General features: G+C 42.8%; 2 protein-coding genes across 2 annotated transcripts; one reads left to right on the top strand and one right to left on the bottom strand.

Annotated features, from left to right (window-relative positions):
* The first annotated feature begins 551 nt into the window (after positions 1–551).
* LOC131893644 (uncharacterized) lies at positions 552–17,246 on the top strand. The gene is made up of 12 exons (XM_059243746.1): positions 552–1,179; positions 2,653–2,806; positions 8,623–8,855; positions 9,730–9,840; positions 10,162–10,212; positions 11,879–12,103; positions 13,049–13,415; positions 14,471–14,616; positions 14,680–14,865; positions 14,967–15,121; positions 16,102–16,306; positions 16,756–17,246. Exons 1-12 carry the CDS (start codon positions 1,083–1,085, stop codon positions 16,851–16,853), a joined length of 2,028 nt encoding a protein of 675 aa, XP_059099729.1. The 5' UTR covers positions 552–1,082; the 3' UTR covers positions 16,854–17,246.
* LOC131893645 (probable cytochrome P450 6a14) lies at positions 5,409–7,315 on the bottom strand. The gene has a single exon (XM_059243747.1). It carries the CDS (start codon positions 7,222–7,224, stop codon positions 5,599–5,601), a length of 1,626 nt encoding a protein of 541 aa, XP_059099730.1. The 5' UTR covers positions 7,225–7,315; the 3' UTR covers positions 5,409–5,598.
* Positions 17,247–19,251: the final 2,005 nt, after the last annotated feature.

The following is a 19,251-nucleotide window of genomic DNA, read 5'->3' as shown; positions in this document are numbered from 1 at the left end:
GTGCCAAGCAGCATCCAAACTACGACACTGGCAAAAAGCGTGGATGATCGTCAACCTTTTAGACCGCCACTTCTTGGGCCTCTTCATCTAAGAAATGGACGACTTTAGGGAACGAGTCGGATGACAGGCCGGACAAAAGATCCCCACAATAGAATGTGAGACACGAGGGACGGAAGGGTGGCGATATTTTTAGTGCCCTATCTCGGCGTTCCATTTACGATGTTCGCTTCGTCCCCACATGATGTACGCGTACATGTACGTACAGTGGCACGTAGCGTGGAGGGCCGTTCCTTCCTTCGATGTTCCCGTGTGCCTTCAATGATGAAGGAAGAAGCGTCTTTTAAAAAGAAAACCATTGTATGGCTTGTCGTTCCTCGATCTCACGCGCGTCACAGATTCTTTGCCTACGTGCTAGATGGACAGGTTTGAACACATTTATAAGTGGAACCTGTCAAGCCGCATTTGGGTCTGGCTTTCTCCCAATGCTGGACGTCGTATTCCAAAGAATCATGGGAAATTTGACCCAACAGATGAAGGTGCCTAAGATCTCCAACCTCGGATATGTAGTTAGTTGGTTTTCGACAACGGAGGGAGTCAGCTGAACTCGTGGAGAAAGCTTGAGCTAAAAACCGAGGGCGTGAACCATGGCCATGCACCACCGTGGACCGATCTAACGCTGAAGGAACGAGGTTGTATTTTGGAGTGGGTACCAGCGTTGGCACAGACGCGAACCAGCATTGAAGGGGACTCTACTCCAAGGGCCTTTCTCTCGGCCTCAGTTTTCACTTCAGCTCCCTCCGAAGCACATAAGCCCAAGTCAACGGACGCGAAGTGGTCGTCGTCGTCGTCGTCAAAGTCGTGGAAGAAGGAGAAGTAGAGCTCAATAACAGACGAAGAAAACAAGCCAAGGAAATGATTTTAGGTTTCTGGGGGTGGGTGCTTTCATGTGGGCCGCGCAAAAATATCCCTCCCCAAAGGGATCTGTGAATTTATGGAATGACAACAACTCGTGATTTCGGCCGGAACAAGTACGACAAAAACAGGACGACAAGTACATCCCAGAGAGTAAAAGCCCATCTATCATGGAGCGGCGGTGTGGAACATTGTGCTCCATTTTTTGGACCGTGTTGATTCAAAGTGTCAAGTGCCAGTTCCACGATCCAGCTCAAATTCAGCCAGGTGAGATCTCAATATCAAGCAAGAGATAAGAGGGAACATAATTTTTATTGACAATACACTCTAATCGGTTTCTTGATCGGAAAGTTTTTCTTTCGCTTTCTTTGGTGTGGTTTGGCGATGGCTCGTAAAGCTCTATATGCCAGTAGGCCCGAACTTTTTGAACAATTCCAATGATTTATGGCTCCAACCAGGATAGTCACCGGAAGTCGTTGTCAGATTATCTTTTATGTCTTGTCCCATGCTTGGTCACATATTCGGGGAAAATTGCGAGTAATATTCAGTCACGATTTGGAAAGGGAAATTGAGATGGTCCATGACCAAAAAGAAGAAACTACTCGGAGCTGTCGAAAATGTTCATCCATCAAAAAGGCAAAGTTTTGACTTTTTTTTTCCTGCAAGGAAAAGAAAAGGGTTTCAAACCCACATGCGTGTACAGCAATGGAAGCAATATCTGTAGTTATAAAGGAAAAGCAACGTTCCAAAGAATACCTCGAGGTAAAGTTTTCCATTCCTGGCCCTTGTGTTAGGCCAACTTTGGGTTCTAATTTGGGTGGACGGAACACATTGCAAATTCGTACTTTGACCCCTGGTGAGGGCTGCTTTGTCTCCTAATGCGCCTTGCACATGCCACCCCAGTTTCAGAAATCACGCCTTTTACCCATTGAAGCCGGCTCCAGGTGTAAAAATGAACCCTTTTGTTCCTCTCTGTTTTTTCATTTTTTTTGCTCACAATTCCTTTGGAGCTACTTTCGTGTTCGCAGCAAAAGATCAGACAAATGTCCTGAACGAGACATGATTGGCACCTCCCCGACAATGCCAATTATGGCTATTATCAATTAAATGTATTTCTTGAATTTACTTGTTTTGGGATGGGTTATATCTTAATAGTTCCACGAAAATATATGAACCACTTTTGTTGATTGCCATGGGCAATCAATCGCAGTTTGTGACAACTGACCTGTAATGGCTGAAAACGGAGCCTAATTAGGAGTTGACCAATGTCCACTGAGACATTTTGAACCATTATGGGCTTGGGTGCCAAAGAACGAGAACGGCTTGTTTTTTGTGGATGAAGTGAGAAACCAACCCCCAAGTTCCACGTTTTTCAGATGCCTTATCGCTCTCTCTTATCAAGAAGCTCCCATATTCTTCAAGTAAACGAAGGCCAGTCTTTGGGGAAATGCAAAAAAAGCAAAACACCATGCATAAAGTTCTCCCAAAAGGGACAATTTACATGCAAAGTGGATTAACATGCATCCGCTCCCCTCTCCTTCACAACATTCTCGACAAATTGGTTGAATCGTATTCCATGGAGCGCAGAAAGACCCATGCTTCCGGACGTCCAACATAACTATCAACCCTCCTCCCCCATTTTAAAGAGGGTTTTGGGGGGTTCGAAATCCAGAAATACGCAACCTTTACTTGAAATCAAATATGGCTTTCACCGCACCTGAGTCGCATCGTCATTTTCAGGATGCGAATTCCCGGACAAGTGGGAGGGCGGATGGTTCCTAATCAACGAGAGGGATCCCCTTATGGTCTCGAAAGATGAATTGGGAATCCTGGGCATTTGCTTCCAAGCCGTGGAGAGTGCCAACGATCAACAGCAATTCATCCTCTTCGAAAGGTAAGCTTAGTTCCCAACGAACGAGTACATCTGGGCGCTAATCACTAAGGTTATCAAAATTATGCATTAAAAAGGACCTCAATATGCAAACAAAGATGCGAAAAAAACAAGCCCAGGATGCAAATAAGGATGCGAATAAGCTTCAAAGATGCTTTATATTATATAATGTGTGTTATATAATGCACTTATCAAAAGCAAACTTGAGTATTGTCTTGAGTTTTTTAGCCACGCTGCATCAATTAACAAATTACTTACACTACAGAAGAAGGCTTTAAGGTGGATAGTTATGTCAAAGAGAAAAGCTCACACGGGTGCTTACTTCAAAAAACTTAATGTCCTCAAAGTTACTGACATGGGCATAGCCCAACGGTTAAGCTATGTATTTCGCTGCCAGAGAGACCTCATTCCCAAGAGTGTGCGCAATTTCAATTTCAAAATGCAGAGGGGAAGGTTTCTTCATGCAGCTTTGCCATTAGTTCGACAAGCCTGGCAACAAAAACTGCCAGACTTTTTTTTTGCTCAAACTTGGAATTCGTTTCACACCGAACATCAAATCAAAAATGACCTAAAAATGACACTGAGGCAGTGGACTGGGTATGTGAGAGAGAAAATAGTTAGCTCTTATTCGACGACATGTAAAATTAAAGACTGCTTTGTTTGCCAATAACCTGGGTGCCTTTGCTGAAGTTGGATTACTTTCCAAGGATGAAATTTGCTCTTGTTGAGGCCACTTCATAGGACAAATACTGGTGGACTGATCCCCAAGCTGGAAAACCCTTGACCCGACAAGAAATTTGGGCCCCATGAAAACAAGCCGTTATGGCTTATGGGGATCCTTGGTCTCACTCAAATATATATATATTGTAACAAAACCATTTCAAACCTTTGGGACCTAAATAAATACATACTCAAATACATACTCAATATTGTTATGGAATACTGAGGTATCTTAAGCAATTTGCTGACCAGGACACAAATATTCTAATAGCTGTATGCTCTGATTCCAGTGGATCACCATCTGAACAATAATCAGAGACTAAACTTCCTTAACAATTACAAGTATTGCCAATACAACAACTTTGACTTGTCCCCCACCCTCCCAAGAAATCAAAAGCCAGTAGGGACACTTCAAGTTTGAATGGCCGGTGTTCGGCATGGGTACTGTGAGCACCGCATAGGCAGGAAAATTCAAAGCTAGAGAGCTCTTTTGATCGCAGAGACCACCAGTTTGTATACTCTAGGAAACCTACTTGTTACTTTTAGAAATCGACTCCAGCCAATGTCATTCTTTAAAAGTGCTCAATGGGTTGGTATTTATGAGGTTCTTTTTGATAAAATATGCTCATTCAACATTTCCAGTTTATTGCACAATCATCTATGTGCCCTAGGAAAGAGATAATAGGGCGGACCATGAATTGTCAAGTGCAGACCTACGTCAGGGGCGTCAATTTCTCATTAAAATAGTGACAATACAAAATTTCGGCCCAAACAAAATCAGTCAAACGAAGCCTAAAGTGCATAAAAAAATGTGAAAACGGACCAAAGATGCAAAGGATGCAAAAAGAGGCTCAGGATGCAAAAAGATGCACTTAAGGGCCCAGGATGCAAACAAATGTTATTTGCGTAAGTTTGAGAACACTACCAATCACGGTCCCACCAACTACGTAGAGTATACGTAAATCCTCCTTGTACCGTGCATACAGTATGTCGGCTACAAACGCATCCGTCAATCTGTCATCTTCTTCCCGATTACTCATCGCCCATAATCCATCACGAAGAACTCCGGATAGCGTAGATCCGATCCTCGTCCAGTTTTCATTCCATACTTTCTGATCGACCCACACGGTTCATAACACCAAGAAGGTTGGGATTCGTTCAATACAAAAGGTTCAATATTTGCCGAGGGAGGACTCGATTTCCTTTCAAGAAGCCACGGGAAGCCATTCCATTCAGGAACCACGGTCAAATGCATTTCCACCTGGCAATGAAGATACCCTTGCTACTTCCAGGAGGGGACTTCCTCTTGTGAATAGCCAGCCAAGCTGTTGACGACGACAGTGGATTGTTGGACAGGACAGATCCTTTTTCTTGTTCTTTTTGGGAAAGTGCCACGATTTGTGGAAAACACCATCCATCAGGATTTGTGTATTTTCGAGCACTCTTTGAGCGAGATATCTTTCTCGGCCCTGGGCTGGTAGATTAGAGGGGCATCATTTTCCCACATCTCGCTCGCCTTACTACATTTGAGCGCACCAATTATGTGTGCCATCGTCCTCCTACCAACATTGGCCGTCTATTGTACTACAGGTCATTTGCATGATATTTGCTGCTGTCCTGGGCACACTCTTCGATGGCTTCCAAATCTCCACTTCTGCATATCATTCCCACTAATTCTACCAAAAGAGACTAATTTTCTGGGGTTAGCACGAGTTCGTTGGCAAACACAAGCTTTACTCAGCCTTTAAGCCATTGAGATTGTTCTAAGAAGACTTGCTTCCTAAAATGACCATGGGCCCATTCTCGTGTGGAGTACCTGGGCCCTAAGTGTTTGCCAACTCTTCTATTAGATCATCGCCCCAAAGTAAGCCTTGAAACAAGCATGAGACTGCTCCTTATATATTGCGCAATTGAAGTATTAAAGAATAAGCGAATACAGAATGCGTGCCAACAATGAGTGATTCTTTCATTGGTCTCTTTTCACCATTGTTTCGGTCGGTTTCTCCCAATCCCTTTATTGTATACGAACTTCATTTGATCCGTAAGATCAGCATAGCTATGAATTGGTCTAATTGTCAACGGGCCTCCATCTGGACCCACAATGTTTGGTTCGGGTTCCCCAAGAACGTGTTGGAGGCTCGCCAAATATCTTTGGGAGTCTGAGCACAAGTTTGAAAGCGATATCTACTCAAAACTGCAATGAGCCCCACTTTAGCCTCCAGCATGGCAAACCGCATGCCAATACAGTTCCGAGGGCCTTGACCAAACGAAAGGAACGTGTAAGGCGGCCTTTGTCTGGCCACATTGACGTCGAAATTTTTGGGGTTGAACTCCTTAGGGTTGCTATAGTAGCGATCGTCGTAATGGATAGCATGCACCGGGATGGTCACATTCGACCCCTTGGGGATCACCACATTGTGTCCGGGTATCTTGTATTCTTTGGTACAGACGCGTCGCAAAATTGGAATGGGCGTGTGGATACGGAGCGTTTCTTGCAGGACCGCATCCAAGTAGGGCATGCCCATTATGGTGGAGTAGTCGGGAAAGTCTTGGCCGTGTTCCAAGTTGTTCATGGCCTCGTCAATCTCGGCCAGGAGCTCATCTTGCACCTCCGGGTTCATGGCCAGTTGGTAAGCGCAATAGGTCATAGTCATGGCCGTGGTGTCGTATCCCGCCACCAGAATGATGAGAGCCGTGGCTACAACCATCAGCTCATCAATAGCCCCCGTCTTGACCTTATGATTCAGCCGTGAGTCTTGATCATACTGATTAGAGTCCTCAGGTTTGAGCTCATCCTCGACAGGTTTGTTATTGGCGTGTATGGCATCAATCATCAAGTCAATGAGGTCGTTCTTGCGGGTTTGGGTCTCCATTCGGTGTTTGATGGTGGCCGAGATGGCGCCATAAAAGAACATGGCCTCGTCGGGTTTGAAGAAACTCACCTTCATGGTCTTGCAAATGAAATTCAAGCCCGGGATAAGGCTGCAGAAAAGTTTCAATTGATCCTTGGCGGTCCTGGTAAAGACCGACTTAGCATTCCTCACAAACTCCGACTCGTCTTTGGCCAAGAACGACCCCGAATCCACTCCATAGGCGCACGTGGCGATCGTGTCCATGCTGAACTTCCCAAAGATGGCCTTCAAGTCGATGGGCACTTTCCCTTGGGCGGATTTTCCCATCTCGTTTGTCAATTTCAAACTGATGGCTTTCATGAAGTGCATCATCAACTTCATCTTTCCGGATGTGAAAATGGGCGAGAACGTGGATCGAACATCCTTCCACAATTCACCCTTGAGAAACAGTAATTGCTTTTGCCAAATCGAGTCGGTGAAGGTTTCCGCATTGTTATTGGTGAATGGATTCAGGTCACCAAAACGGTCCACAAAGTGATCAAAGTCTTTGGCAAGAATGCCCCTGATTAGAGTGGGATCGATGATCACGATGGAGGGAGATCCAAAAGGGCCAAAGGCGCCGTAGAAAGGCTGGGTTTTGAAACGGTCGTACTGCTCTTGAACCACATACGCCACATTGGTTTGCCTTAGCAAAACTTTTTTGTGAGCCACAAAGTCGTTGCCCACGGGGAAAGTCACGTCAGAAGCGTAGGGCACCCCTCTGTCCGCCCAATATCGCATTCGCCATTGAAACCAGAGGTACACGCCCACCACCAAAGCCAAAGCTCCTCCCATGACTTCGATGAACATTTTTCGAGGGAGTTTGCCCTAGTTCTATATGTTGCTGTCGTTGTCTCAGGCTTTGAACGATTGAGTTAAACTACTCTATATGCAGTCCGTCAGTGAGCATTTATAACTCGGTTGCCTTAACACACACGCACACACACACACACTCAGGTCAATGGGTGCCGGCCGCATTGAACCCCTATCGAATACGTTTTTCGACGACTCATGAAATGCTTGCCCGACCTTACAGACGATCAATTCATACTATCGGAATTAAGTGCATTGTTGTCCTGTAAATACAGTGTAGGCCATAAGGAATTGGGTACCGAAAACACCATTCGTTCTCATCATGAACCTTAGTTTGCAGAGGAAAATGAATTATGCATCCTGGTTTCCGTGTAATAACTAAATAGGTTTTAGGGTCAATTCTAGTGACCATAGAGGCTTAACGTGCCTTCGAGAATCCAGGCTAATCAGAACAATGAAGTCCGACTCTCTTCTTTGTTCCTTGGGCTTCTTCATTATTCAATTTGCTGCCCTCAAATATTCGTGAGGAGTGGTATGTAGTTGCTGATCCAGTAGCCTCCTCCTTTAAGCCACACTTGGACAATTCTTGATCAAGATTCCTGATCAACCCTCTATATTCAAGGGCTAGCCAGATCCGTGAATTCCAACTCGTTGGGAGATCAGATATTATATCATCCGAAAACTAAATAAAGGAAGATTTATAACCCTTTTATCTTGAGCTGCTGGGGATCCCATTCCCAGTAGTGGTAAGTTAGTGTGCAAAAAACACCAATATCCTTTGCTATTACACACACCGACCCTTGCAAGTCTCAGAATTCCTGTTGTGCTTCCAGGCCGAACGAAACGCAACTTTAGCCTCCCCAATTTGTTAGGAAAATTGTCCAAGTTGGCCAATATTGAGAAAACCAATGAAGTTATTTGGTTCCAACTGTTCCACTACCCATCCCTCTCTCATCTGGAGCATTCAAAAAATGTTTCAGACCAAGGACTTGGCTTCGGAAAAGTCTTTTTTTACCTTTGACCAAAGTTCGTCAAGAAGAATTGTCAACAAGCAGGGGAATCAAAGCTTACTCCTTTGTCCGAAACATTAATCGATCAAATGAGGATAGCCGTTAGTCACAAGACTAATCATTAAAGTTTGAATTAGAACTTTAGGTGCCCAATTCTATATGTGCTACCCTACGTTAGAGCAATAAGTGCCACGCGTGTCCAGCAATTCACCAACAAACCCGATGTCATTTTGCATGCATACCGTATTTGCTCAGCTCGATCATTACGATGTACTTTCGTTGAAGAAACCAATCCCTTTGATGCTCTCCTTGATATCTCATTTTTTTCCCTTTTCGACGTTTGATCTATCCCTCTGTACTTTTCATGTGTGGTTGGCTGTTCTAGGATTCAGAAATGCTACCGATGCATAACAATTCAGGAGCGCCACGAGAATGTGCTCCAATTCCGAATGAGCACTTGCGAGCCCCCCAGTCAAGTGCTCTCCGAGCCCGAAGTGGATCCTCAGAAGTTGTGCCAAATGATCCCTCCAGATGAGCCATTCAGTACCTTGGTCCGCCTTTCCGGGGAGGACTCACCTTGTCCATTTGACGGGGAATACTCCTTCACCTATTCCATGGGTAAGAAAAAACACCGTTTGCAAGTGTACTCGTACATCTACGGTGAGCGGGTGAGTTCACCATGCAGTCCTGCACCCTCATCCTGGATGGGCATAATCATGGACTTGCCGACTATGGATCTACGTATATCTACGTATATAGCTATACCCCTTGGTGGAGAGGGGAGAGGCGAGGGGAGGAAAGGGAAGGAAATGGCTCCATTTTCGTCCCACAAAGCCAGGATCATCGAAAGCGAGAGGGACGGAGTGAGTGCCTTCGTCTTTTGGGACCAGGCGTATACGTCAAACGGCATGGCCGATCCAATTTGTCTTCCACTTGACTTCGCTCAATGGTCCAGACCTCTTTTTCCCCGAGATTTGAACAGTCCCAGGTCTGCACTTAGAGCAAAGTGCTCCCAAGTGTTTGGCAAACATCAAATTGAGGTCGAGAACAAACTGGCATCAATCATGCATGCATGATGCACTTGCAACTCTTTGATCAAGGATGGTCTCCAGTTTTTTGACAATCCTCCAACTTATCAAAAGTTCTGAACACCTACTATTCACATCTTTAGAGAGTACGTTTTGGAGGGCCCAGTGGGAACTTGTTGTAAGTGTGATCGCAAAGTTTGCCTCTTTCCTCGTGCGTTCATGTGAAGACTTCACATAGGGTAAACCGCAGTCCTGGCTTGGACATGAAGGGTCATTTTTGCATCCATTAGGCAAATTATTCGCTTAATCGATTCGCTCCCCTGCCCTAACTCTCTCCCGTCTCAGCGATAGCCTCTCAATGAACCCTCGAGATCCAGCAGGTTAGACGTGATAAATCTATCCTAGATCCACAGGAGTCATACAACCAACGATTAAGGTTTTCAATGAGCTTGTTCCACTTTCAGGTCAACAACAATGCCAACAGAAATCTCGCTCTCAACTGACGTCTTGTATGACTTCAGACCAAGTTGCTTTCAAATTCCTTCCATGCCACGGGGGACCCGGAATGGGTCAAGGTAAGGACGGGTCAATTCCCTACTAAAATTGAACCTATAGCTCCTCATGGGATGGGAACCAATTCCATAATCAAACTGCGAGGTCCTCAGGGATGTACCTCCAAATCAGATCTCGTTTGACCCATGCTCCATGTAAGGTTGATCATGGATATCGTAACGTGTCTAGATATCTATGGGTTAATCGATAAGAATAACTGATTTCACACAATCTAATGGGAATGCAAAGAGGAAAGATGGGGCTGGGTGCAAACCATCATCTGATCTCGAACCAGGATCTGGTTCATAATTAGATTTGAGCAGATGCCTACAATTAACTTGCAGACCCATCTGCTGCGTGGAACCAAATGGAAAGCAACGTGTCAATTTCGAAGGGTAAACAAATCAGCCACCTTTCCTTTTTGCGGGCTTGTGATTGTCTACGTTCAACTACTCCCTAGGGATCCCTAGGGATCTGGTATTCGAAAGGGATGATTGCTAGAGCCTCGGTAGATTAGATTTCAAGTCAAGACACGCGTTAGTTAAAGGGTTAGATCAAATAGAGTCCGATGGTAAAGTCTGGGAACAATGGAACAACGGTTCCTGAACCCCAGAGGATTGTTTCTCTAAAAAGCTTAGTTGAAGGCCCTGACATAGATCCTTAGACCAACGGTGCATGGCCATTGATTTTGGTTCTTTTTCTCTCTCTCTTTCTTGCTTCAACAACAGCTGAGGAAGATATTACGATGATAGCAAAATTTGTTTTGGAAAGACAAGAGACTGGAGGTAATGTCGATTTAACTCACACACCATTACCAACACACACTTTTGGATCTTACCCCTACTAGAACACACGATTTTGGCCCCGACTAGAAATCATGCACTGTATCTTGGCCAGATCATGAATCACTAGAACATGGACGGGGATGCCGGAGACCAGAATTGACAAATTAGACGCCATTGAACGCATTACATTTTCTTTCAAGTGAGGCTAGCCAAAAGTCATTGTGATCCCATGAGTATTTCAAATTTTAGCTCAATCGAACGACTAGGTCACAAGTTTGCTTTCTTAAAGCGCAGTATTTATAAGTGCACATAATGAATGATTCAGCCCTTTTCTGAAAATGAATTACCACAAGAGGGCAAACCTATTCATTCTTTGGAGAGCTCTGTAGTGAGAGTCCTTCGATTGAGATGAAGATTGAAATATGTAGTTCTAGCGACCTGGGCCCAGTCTCATATGAAGAAGAGCGCAGTGGGTTTATTCAACTCCAAAATGCCAATTCTCAACCCAAGCATACCCGTCCATATTCCAGTGGTTCATGGCCAGATGGAACATGTAGACACACCCTTACAATGGGTCAACTCTCAAAATTATCGCAAAGATACCCATTCACGCCATAAAACACCATTACGACACAAGCATCTTCGCAGAAGCCCCATACTAAATAAAAGCTATTTTGGCCATGGAACGGCATTTCTTTCAAGAACAGTAGAAGATGCCTCTTTTTTGAAAAGTCAGTCCCAAGCAAAACCCCACGAAACCGAAAACTTATAGATGAGTGACCTTGGCATTTCATGTACTTAATGAAACTGAAACGACAATGACAGATTAAGCAAATGTGAAACATTAAGCTGGTCTTGGCCAAAGACGTGTTTCAGAAGCAGTGAGAACTTGAAGGAAAACCCCAGGCCACTAACGTTGGTACTCGATATGAAACGATCTGGTGCACGCCATTCTTAGTAGGATTTTAGTAACTTGCACCAAGAAAATGAAAAACATCATGGAAGTGGTTTGTCCAACTGAAAGCACCGTTCGACTACTTCTGCTCTGCATTTCTTGCTTGACTCCTCCCTCAGCCTTGTTTAAGCCTTTATGATTTACTTATTTATCCATTTCCTTTTCATCGGTTTTTCTTCGTGGAGTGAATGTCCAGTAACAGTTGCTGTCGTTGTTTGGAGTGTCCCTTGTGATGTAGCCATCAATTGCTCGAGATTTGTAAACGTCTCGTAATACAATAACAACAACATGGCCTTCTTTTCCGGGGATGCCTTCTTCCAGTGGAAACGCTGACTTGCAAAGGCCATTGGAGTGAGGACGAGCGGACCTTCTTTCTCATTGGGATCTTGGATATTCCGTATGTTACCAAACTGAGCGAACGGATTCGCTGCTTTATCTACCGCCAATCTCCCAACGGAGCCATCCAAATGGGCCAAAGTGGAGACGCCTCATGTCAAGGCCTCCATAGGGTGCGAGATGGAGTCAGAACCATGGCCATGAAGCGAGNNNGGGGGGGGGGGGGGGATTATTTTGCCACAAGCAGAGACAATATGAAGGTAGTAAAAGAACCAATCCGGGTCGGCAGCTCAGGGACCGACCATCTTCATTAGACGAGTTTCATTCACACACAAAGTAAGCGAAACCAAATGGGTCGATGAAGACATGATGATGATCTAGTCGTGATCAGGAAAGAATGCCAAATCCTACACGGGTTAGCTGTGGTTGCTTTATGTCGTGTATCGATGTGGAACAGGCTCTCAAGGAGTGCGTCAGAAAAGGGATTTAAGAGTCCCGAGAGAGGACCAAACATTTGGGAGGAATATCAACGAGCTTTGAAGATTTCTGCCCATCAGACCACTGCATCAAGTTAGTGAAGAATATTACGTACGACACCCAAACCAAACTGTGATATGCATTAGTTCCCAAGAATGTTGATGAGCGGTGGCTGACAGAGAATGGACAAAAATTGACGGTCGGTAATGTTCATTCCAATTTCAAGAAATTTCTTTACCGGTCACGTAGAGCATTGACGCAAAAAAGTGTAGAAATGTTTAACTGCACTTCCCTAGAATCTCACATCGAGGTAACAGATAGTCAAAATGGTTTTGTTATCGCTCGTCAACGGATCACTTTGGCCTTTCTTTCGCCTACTTTTTTGAAGACGACAGGCGGGCGTATCATGACCTGATTTATCTAGTTTACGATACTCAAACATTCGTAGGATAATATTACGGTGTTATGATCAACGAGTGAATCATGCACCAAGGGATGCCTATTCACATCTCAGTCAAGAAACGACTTGCAGGTCTTTTCAGATGGTAATGCTTTCATACGCCGTGGCCTTCAAAGGCTGCGTCACGAGGAAAAGAGGCGCAAACCCTCGATGAAAGTGACAAGGAACACTAAGTTTACTTTTATCATTTGTAACGAATGAGCGTTTGTATGTTGCAGTGATTCCACCCACCGACCGATCCGAGTGCCAATTCCCAGATTGGGCCAGCACCGTGGGATCCTTTCACAGCTTTTCGTTCAGCTCACAATATGAGTTCACGGAAGACCGCACCACGATGATTATGTCCAACTACTCGTACATCTTACAAGAGGCTCATCAGATCTCTAAAACGGCATGTGTCGAGATCGTGGAGACACCCACCAGCATTGATGAGCTCAATGGTGGTGTTGGTAATAATCATAATAATCGGAATGCCTTTCGCCAGTCCCAAGTCTCGGATGGTCAAACCGAGACGGAAAAGTTCCTCGACGAGCCCGAAGCCCACTCCGACTACGTGAAAATGGTCACCAAGGTCACTGCGGGATGGTGAGGGCACTCACACTTGGATTTTATTGGCCCGCAGAATTCAAATGCCCTTCTTTAGTTTAGGGGTACTCGGAACTTTTTGGGTTCGTGGAACACTTGTGTCACAAAAAAACCTTGGGCACTCCACTTTTGGGACCCAAGATGAAACTTTCGAGGGAGCTTGGGGTAATCAAGTAACCCAAAACCACGTCATAAATCATGGACGTGGTTTGTTTTGTGGAGTTGTATCCTGGATTCGTCAAGAGGGACAAACCAGTACTTTCGACAATATAGAAGCCTACCATTGTCTGTTATATGTGAGCAAAAGAACAGCCACATAAACCGTGTGCTTTGTGACTGCATTTGAGCAAAAACCCCATAATCGAGCAATGAACAGGCCCAGAGACACATACTTTTACATAGGTTTTTTTGTCAAGGGATTTTCGAGATGACCAAGTCACCTTGGTTATTTGCTCTCTTTCTTATCAATAGGGGAGGGGCAGAGAGCTAGAAAACATAGTCTTCACACCATAAACAAGCGTAGGGGAAGACAGCAGAATCTGCATAATCTTCGCTTGGTCTTGGCAAAGGTTGGATTCCGGGTGTCATTAATAATCCCCTTTTTGTGGTGTGTCGGTGGAATGGAGTGGAATGGCAAAGCTAGAGGTGCATCACAAACCAACCAGAAACGAGTATGGCCTCTTAATGTGGTGACAAGAGAGTGCAGTATTTTCGTAATATATATATCAATGTTTTAACCGGTTTCTTGCCTTCACAATTTAGTGGTGGAGACGAGATAACTTTAGAGATAGACAAAATATTTTCAGTTAGCAAAAGAGGTTCAGAGGAGCAAACCAAAGCGAGATAAGATGCTACAATGTCTGGGACTAAAGTAAACTATTTAACGAAAACCTTTGTTTCGCACCCTAAGTTATTCATCCTTATGGTATGCCAAAGTTATTCAGAAAGGCCTCAACAGAGAAAGTGAGAGAGAGTTCGTGCCTCAATCGTTCCCTGTATCTAGACACTTTAATGCTTGTATCTGATATGCATGTTATCTCTTCTTCGCCCAATAGTGAAACCATGTTCAAATGCATGAGCTTGTACAAGCGCTCGGAAAACATCCTGGAGATCCAAGAGGGCCGATTGACTCGAACCCTGCCCGAAGCTTGCACTTACCACAACATGAACGAAGAGATGCTCTCATTCACCATGCTCATCCGTAAGTCCTATTTAGCCGGAAAAAGAATGGACACCTTCAGATCAATCTCTTACATTTGTGCAGGAACCGAGGCTGAGAACGTGCCTTGCACAGCCGACGGCTATCACAACGTGACCAGTCTGGACTTGAAAGGTCAAACGGATCCCTGTGGAAGTCGGGCGGGTTTCCGAGAAGTGCTGATCCAGTGTGGCGAGAGCAACGAAGAGATCGAGTTCATCAGAGATTGCGATGGTCAGGAGAAGAACTCGGGTAAGGCGTTGATGCACAGGGGGAGCGGAGAAAGTGAGTAAATGACGTTCATGTCATCATGACTAACCCCCGCCTGTCTGGTCTTTGTTCCACTTGGATAGTGTTCCATTGCTTGGGTGGATGGGAAGAGGAGATCCCCTATGAAAGCCTACCTAACTCGAACCCAACCGCGGGTTCCAATGTGTTCAATCCATTTCCTCGGTCCTCAGAATTCAAGCCGTATGGAGGTTTCAAGTCCATGATTTCCGACTACGAGGTAAGTGGTTGAGTTGGAGCAGGAAAACACTTTGTTGATTGTCTAATTTTCCAATCACCCAACCTCTTATTTGCGTTTTCTTCGAACTCCTCGGGGGAAAGGAGATTTACAGATGACTTCTTAAATATGCAAACTGAATTTATGAAAAAAAAAACAGTTTTGAGCGAAAAATCGGCCTATGGCCAATCAGGCTCATGTATGAAAATTGTCAGAGAACACCAGACCCAAAACCGAAAAATGGCGTACATTTACTAAAAGATCATTTCACAATCTTATGATGAAATGGTTCGGTGTAATCTCTGTACTCTGGTTCCTATAACTCTGTTATTTATACCAACTAAACCTTCCCAAGGCTAGCAAACAATCCGCTTTTCAAATATGTGGCCCAAAATCAAAATCATCCTTGCTTTACCTTGTCATTGTTTCCCCCTATTAGGGCACCATCTTGTGGTAACTTACAAGAATACCATTTTCAACCACCATGGGAGCATATACATATGTTATAGAACGATATTGTTTGACATTGTATTCAAAAAGTGGGGATGTGAGCGCCTTTGAAGATGGCATTCATGGAGAGCTCGTCCTTAATCAACGTTATTTTGCACAACATTTTGCTTTACTAGACCGGCGTAAACAGTGATTTATATACAGACTTTCAATTGACAAACGGCCTTTTGTTATTGGTAGAAAACCTTAGAATAGTCGGAAAGGACATACGAGCCTGGAAATCTAGTTCCCGTGTCGTCTAAGTATAATCAATGGATTGAAAACATGAAATACGGTCGAATACAACCAAGCTTGAACTCGGATCGCCCTCAATTGAGTGACGACAGTTCAGTTGCACTCAAGCACTTACTATCTAAAAAGAACCTAGTAAGAGGAAAACGAAAACGTTTCTGTCATACGAATTGGAACGACCTCTCATTTCCAAGAAGGGTCAAAAGCCTGTTCAGTCTCTAAGATGAGTGTGATCTTTTCAGTTTGACGAGGAATTACCTGATAATGTCACGTTGGGTTATATGGTGGCTCGACCACAAATCGAGGACTCGAATTCGCCCAAACGAGTGTGCTTCATCTACACGTATTACAACGACACCTACTTTTGGACGGTCGATACAACCACGTGCCTCCGGAATATTCGCCCGGGAGAAGTGGGCAAGTTCCGCTTCAACACGACCAAAATTGGTAGGAACCGTTCATGACGTATCCCTACAAAGCAGCTTTTGACTCGAATCTTTGATAAAGCGAAACAAAAAGCACAATACTTTATTTTTTACCGTCAATAATGCAACGGAAAATTTGCCAAATAGTAATAGAACTTACAATTTCGGCAAAAAAACTGAAGAAACGCAAGCTTTTGTGTGGCTCAAACGCACGCCTGTTTCAACTCTATTCATTTGAACTAAAGTGATCTTTTCCCTATCTTGATTATTTCAAAATGTACTTGATTTGTGTTCTTGAGCTTAACCATTCTTCGCAATCAATCAAATATTTTATTTAGTGACCATGATTTTGCCCCTTGCCATCAATTAATGTGGAAAAGGAAGTGAATTTGAATATAACACATCACAGTTTCTCATTCATTACTGTGAAAGCTGCGCTCATTTATGAGCTTCCTTTTCAATCCATTTCAGAATCATGCAATGCTCTCTCCGTCTTATTTGAGAATTCCCCTCTGATTTTGGCCGCTCTGGTGATGGTCGTGCTTCAAGTAAACCAACCTTGGGATTGACGAGGTTGTGCCAACCCCAAAGAGAAGGTTCCGAACTTCCCCACTGGTAAAAAGACGGGAATGCAGAGAACAACAGAAATCGAGGTTTTCAATTCCAAGGTCTCTTTCTATTTTGAATGTTGTAGTTTTAAATTGTTCAGACATTTCTGCTCATGTGATATGTAAGATACCAATCTGCTTGCACATAACTTGTGATACTCATCATTACGTTTGAAAAAAGAAGAAGTTGAGAACCTGTTCCGTATTATTCCACGCCAAAGCTGATGACGTGGGCGGTTGTTGTTACAGCGAAAACATGAGCCGGTCCATTATTATATCTTAGATGATTTATCTGCGATTGAGAATTCTTTGAACATGTAACATTAGCCTCTTGAAATAAAACAGATAAACAAATGAACCAAAATGGAATCATTGGAACTAGAAAAATTTAACTTGGCTTGCCAATCTGTGCGTATGCAAATAGTGATGGGTTTTGAACAAACTTAATAAATCATGCCTGACCACACTTCAATAATAATGCCAATTTTTTACTTCGATCCCTTTTGACGCGTTAAGCCGAACCAACATCATTTGACATCTTGTGTTATTAGTAACTGATTCATTGTAAATATCTTTGGAAAGGTCGCAGAATATTTCAATCACATCTAATTACTAATGCACATACTAACCCTTTCCATTAACTTAACTCGTCACTATGTCTGATAAGGTTGGTTAAACACGAAGATATGTTAATAAGGATGACGGCAAAGACAAAATTATTTAACAACACGGTGTTCAAAAAGCCCTATCAAGTTTCAAGAAAAAAGCCTAAACACATCTTGGCATTTTTCTACCGCAAAAAAATCATAGGGAACAACTTTGATTTTATTGTTTTATGGAGTTCTAGCCCACATAAAACTTACATACCTAAAAACATTGTAAAAACAAAGATTTTCAAAAACCTACTCAATGTAAATTAAGAGCACACTTAGTTAGCTCTTGAATATGAATTATGATATCATCTATTTCACCGCTTCTTAGTTACATGGGATTTAGTGGTCCAAATTTCATCGTTTTTTTTGCCTCAAAATGACCCGGTTATGTGTTAATTTAATTCCCCAAAGACTTGACGTCGATTTTCATTATCACAAAAATAAAAGATCATTTTTCTTTTTCTTGCATAATTTCAAATTAACTTAAACCTTATACAACCATATCTAAAACCCTTAAAAAAAGCACATTTTTGAAAGTTTCTTTTAGGACCGTCCGAAGGACATTTAGTTGAGCAGTCACTGAAAATTTCACAAATATCAATGAAGTCTTGAAGAGGCCATTTTTAATCAATTTCAACAAAGTCTTCAAGAAACGACAAAATCTATAATTTTGTTTGTTGTTTGTATTGTCTTTACAATTCAAGTGAATGCGTACAATGATGATTGAAACAACACATTTTCAAAGATATCACTTTTAGTGATATAAATAACATTATATAACTTTTTTAGTTATGGTAAGACTATGCAAGAAAAAGAAAAATAATTTTTCATTGATGTGATATTGAAAATTGATATCAATTCTTTGGGAAATTAAATTAACATATAACCGGGTCATTTTGAGGCAAAAAAACGATGAAATTTGGACCACTAAATCCCATGTAATTAAGAAGCGGTGAAATAGATGATATCATAATTTGTTTTCAAGAGATAACTATGTGTGCTCCCAATTTGCATTAAGTAGGTTTTTGAAAATTTTAGTTTTATAATGATTTTTTGTATGTAAGTTTTTATGTGGGCTAGAATTCCATAAAGCAAAAAATCAAAATTGTTTCCCATAATTATCTGAGATAGAAAATTGCCAAGATGTGTTTTTGAATTTCCGTCAAAACTTTAAGGGTATTTTTACCTCTGTGACAACTTAAGACAAAAAATTGAAAACGCATCAATACCAAGCAAGTAATAGCTTTGCAAATGTTATCATAACTAAACTGAATAGGTTTAAATGTGCCGTTTTCATCTGGAACAGGTGGCGATTTCATTAACTGTAGCAGAAAGGGAGCCCGCAAAAAACACTAAGCAAAAAAAAAGATTCGCTGTTTTCAGGAATTAGAATTTGTACGTGACTATTGGCTACAAAAAAGTCATCATTATGAGCACTAATGACATCTAAGTGCTAAATGGCTTTACAAAAGATTTAAACGCAATTGGGTGTTTCACAAGGATCCATTTTAGGTCCTCTCCTTTTCATCATCTTCATTACTGCACTTCAGAAGCTCAGTTGTAATGTCAGCATCTCTTCCTTTGTATCACGTAAGGCTAAAAATGACTTCAAGAACGATAGCAAACAATTACCGTGAAGGAAAGGGAGTTCAAGAGCACGTGAAACTTGCAACAATTTTGAATTTACATTGAGTGTCAATTTTTTT

This window comes from Tigriopus californicus, chromosome 2, assembly GCF_007210705.1.
Source record: "Tigriopus californicus strain San Diego chromosome 2, Tcal_SD_v2.1, whole genome shotgun sequence".
In the NCBI taxonomy this organism is placed as follows: domain Eukaryota; kingdom Metazoa; phylum Arthropoda; class Copepoda; order Harpacticoida; family Harpacticidae; genus Tigriopus; species Tigriopus californicus.
Note: the sequence above shows the minus strand (reverse complement) of the source record. Positions and strands in the feature narration are given on the sequence as shown.

What these genes read in the sequence shown, in the direction of transcription:
- LOC131893645 (XM_059243747.1), bottom strand. Translation starts at nt 7,224, where the DNA reads ATGTTCATCGAAGTCATGGGAGGAGCTTTGGCTTTGGTGGTGGGCGTG.
- LOC131893644 (XM_059243746.1), top strand. Translation starts at nt 1,083, where the DNA reads ATGGAGCGGCGGTGTGGAACATTGTGCTCCATTTTTTGGACCGTGTTG. An exon ending in CAACGTGTCAATTTCGAAGG is followed by an intron (nt 10,213 to 11,878) that starts GTAAACAAATCA and finishes GCCTTCTTCCAG; the next exon opens with TGGAAACGCTGACTTGCAAA. An exon ending in CTCATTCACCATGCTCATCC is followed by an intron (nt 14,617 to 14,679) that starts GTAAGTCCTATT and finishes ACATTTGTGCAG; the next exon opens with GAACCGAGGCTGAGAACGTG.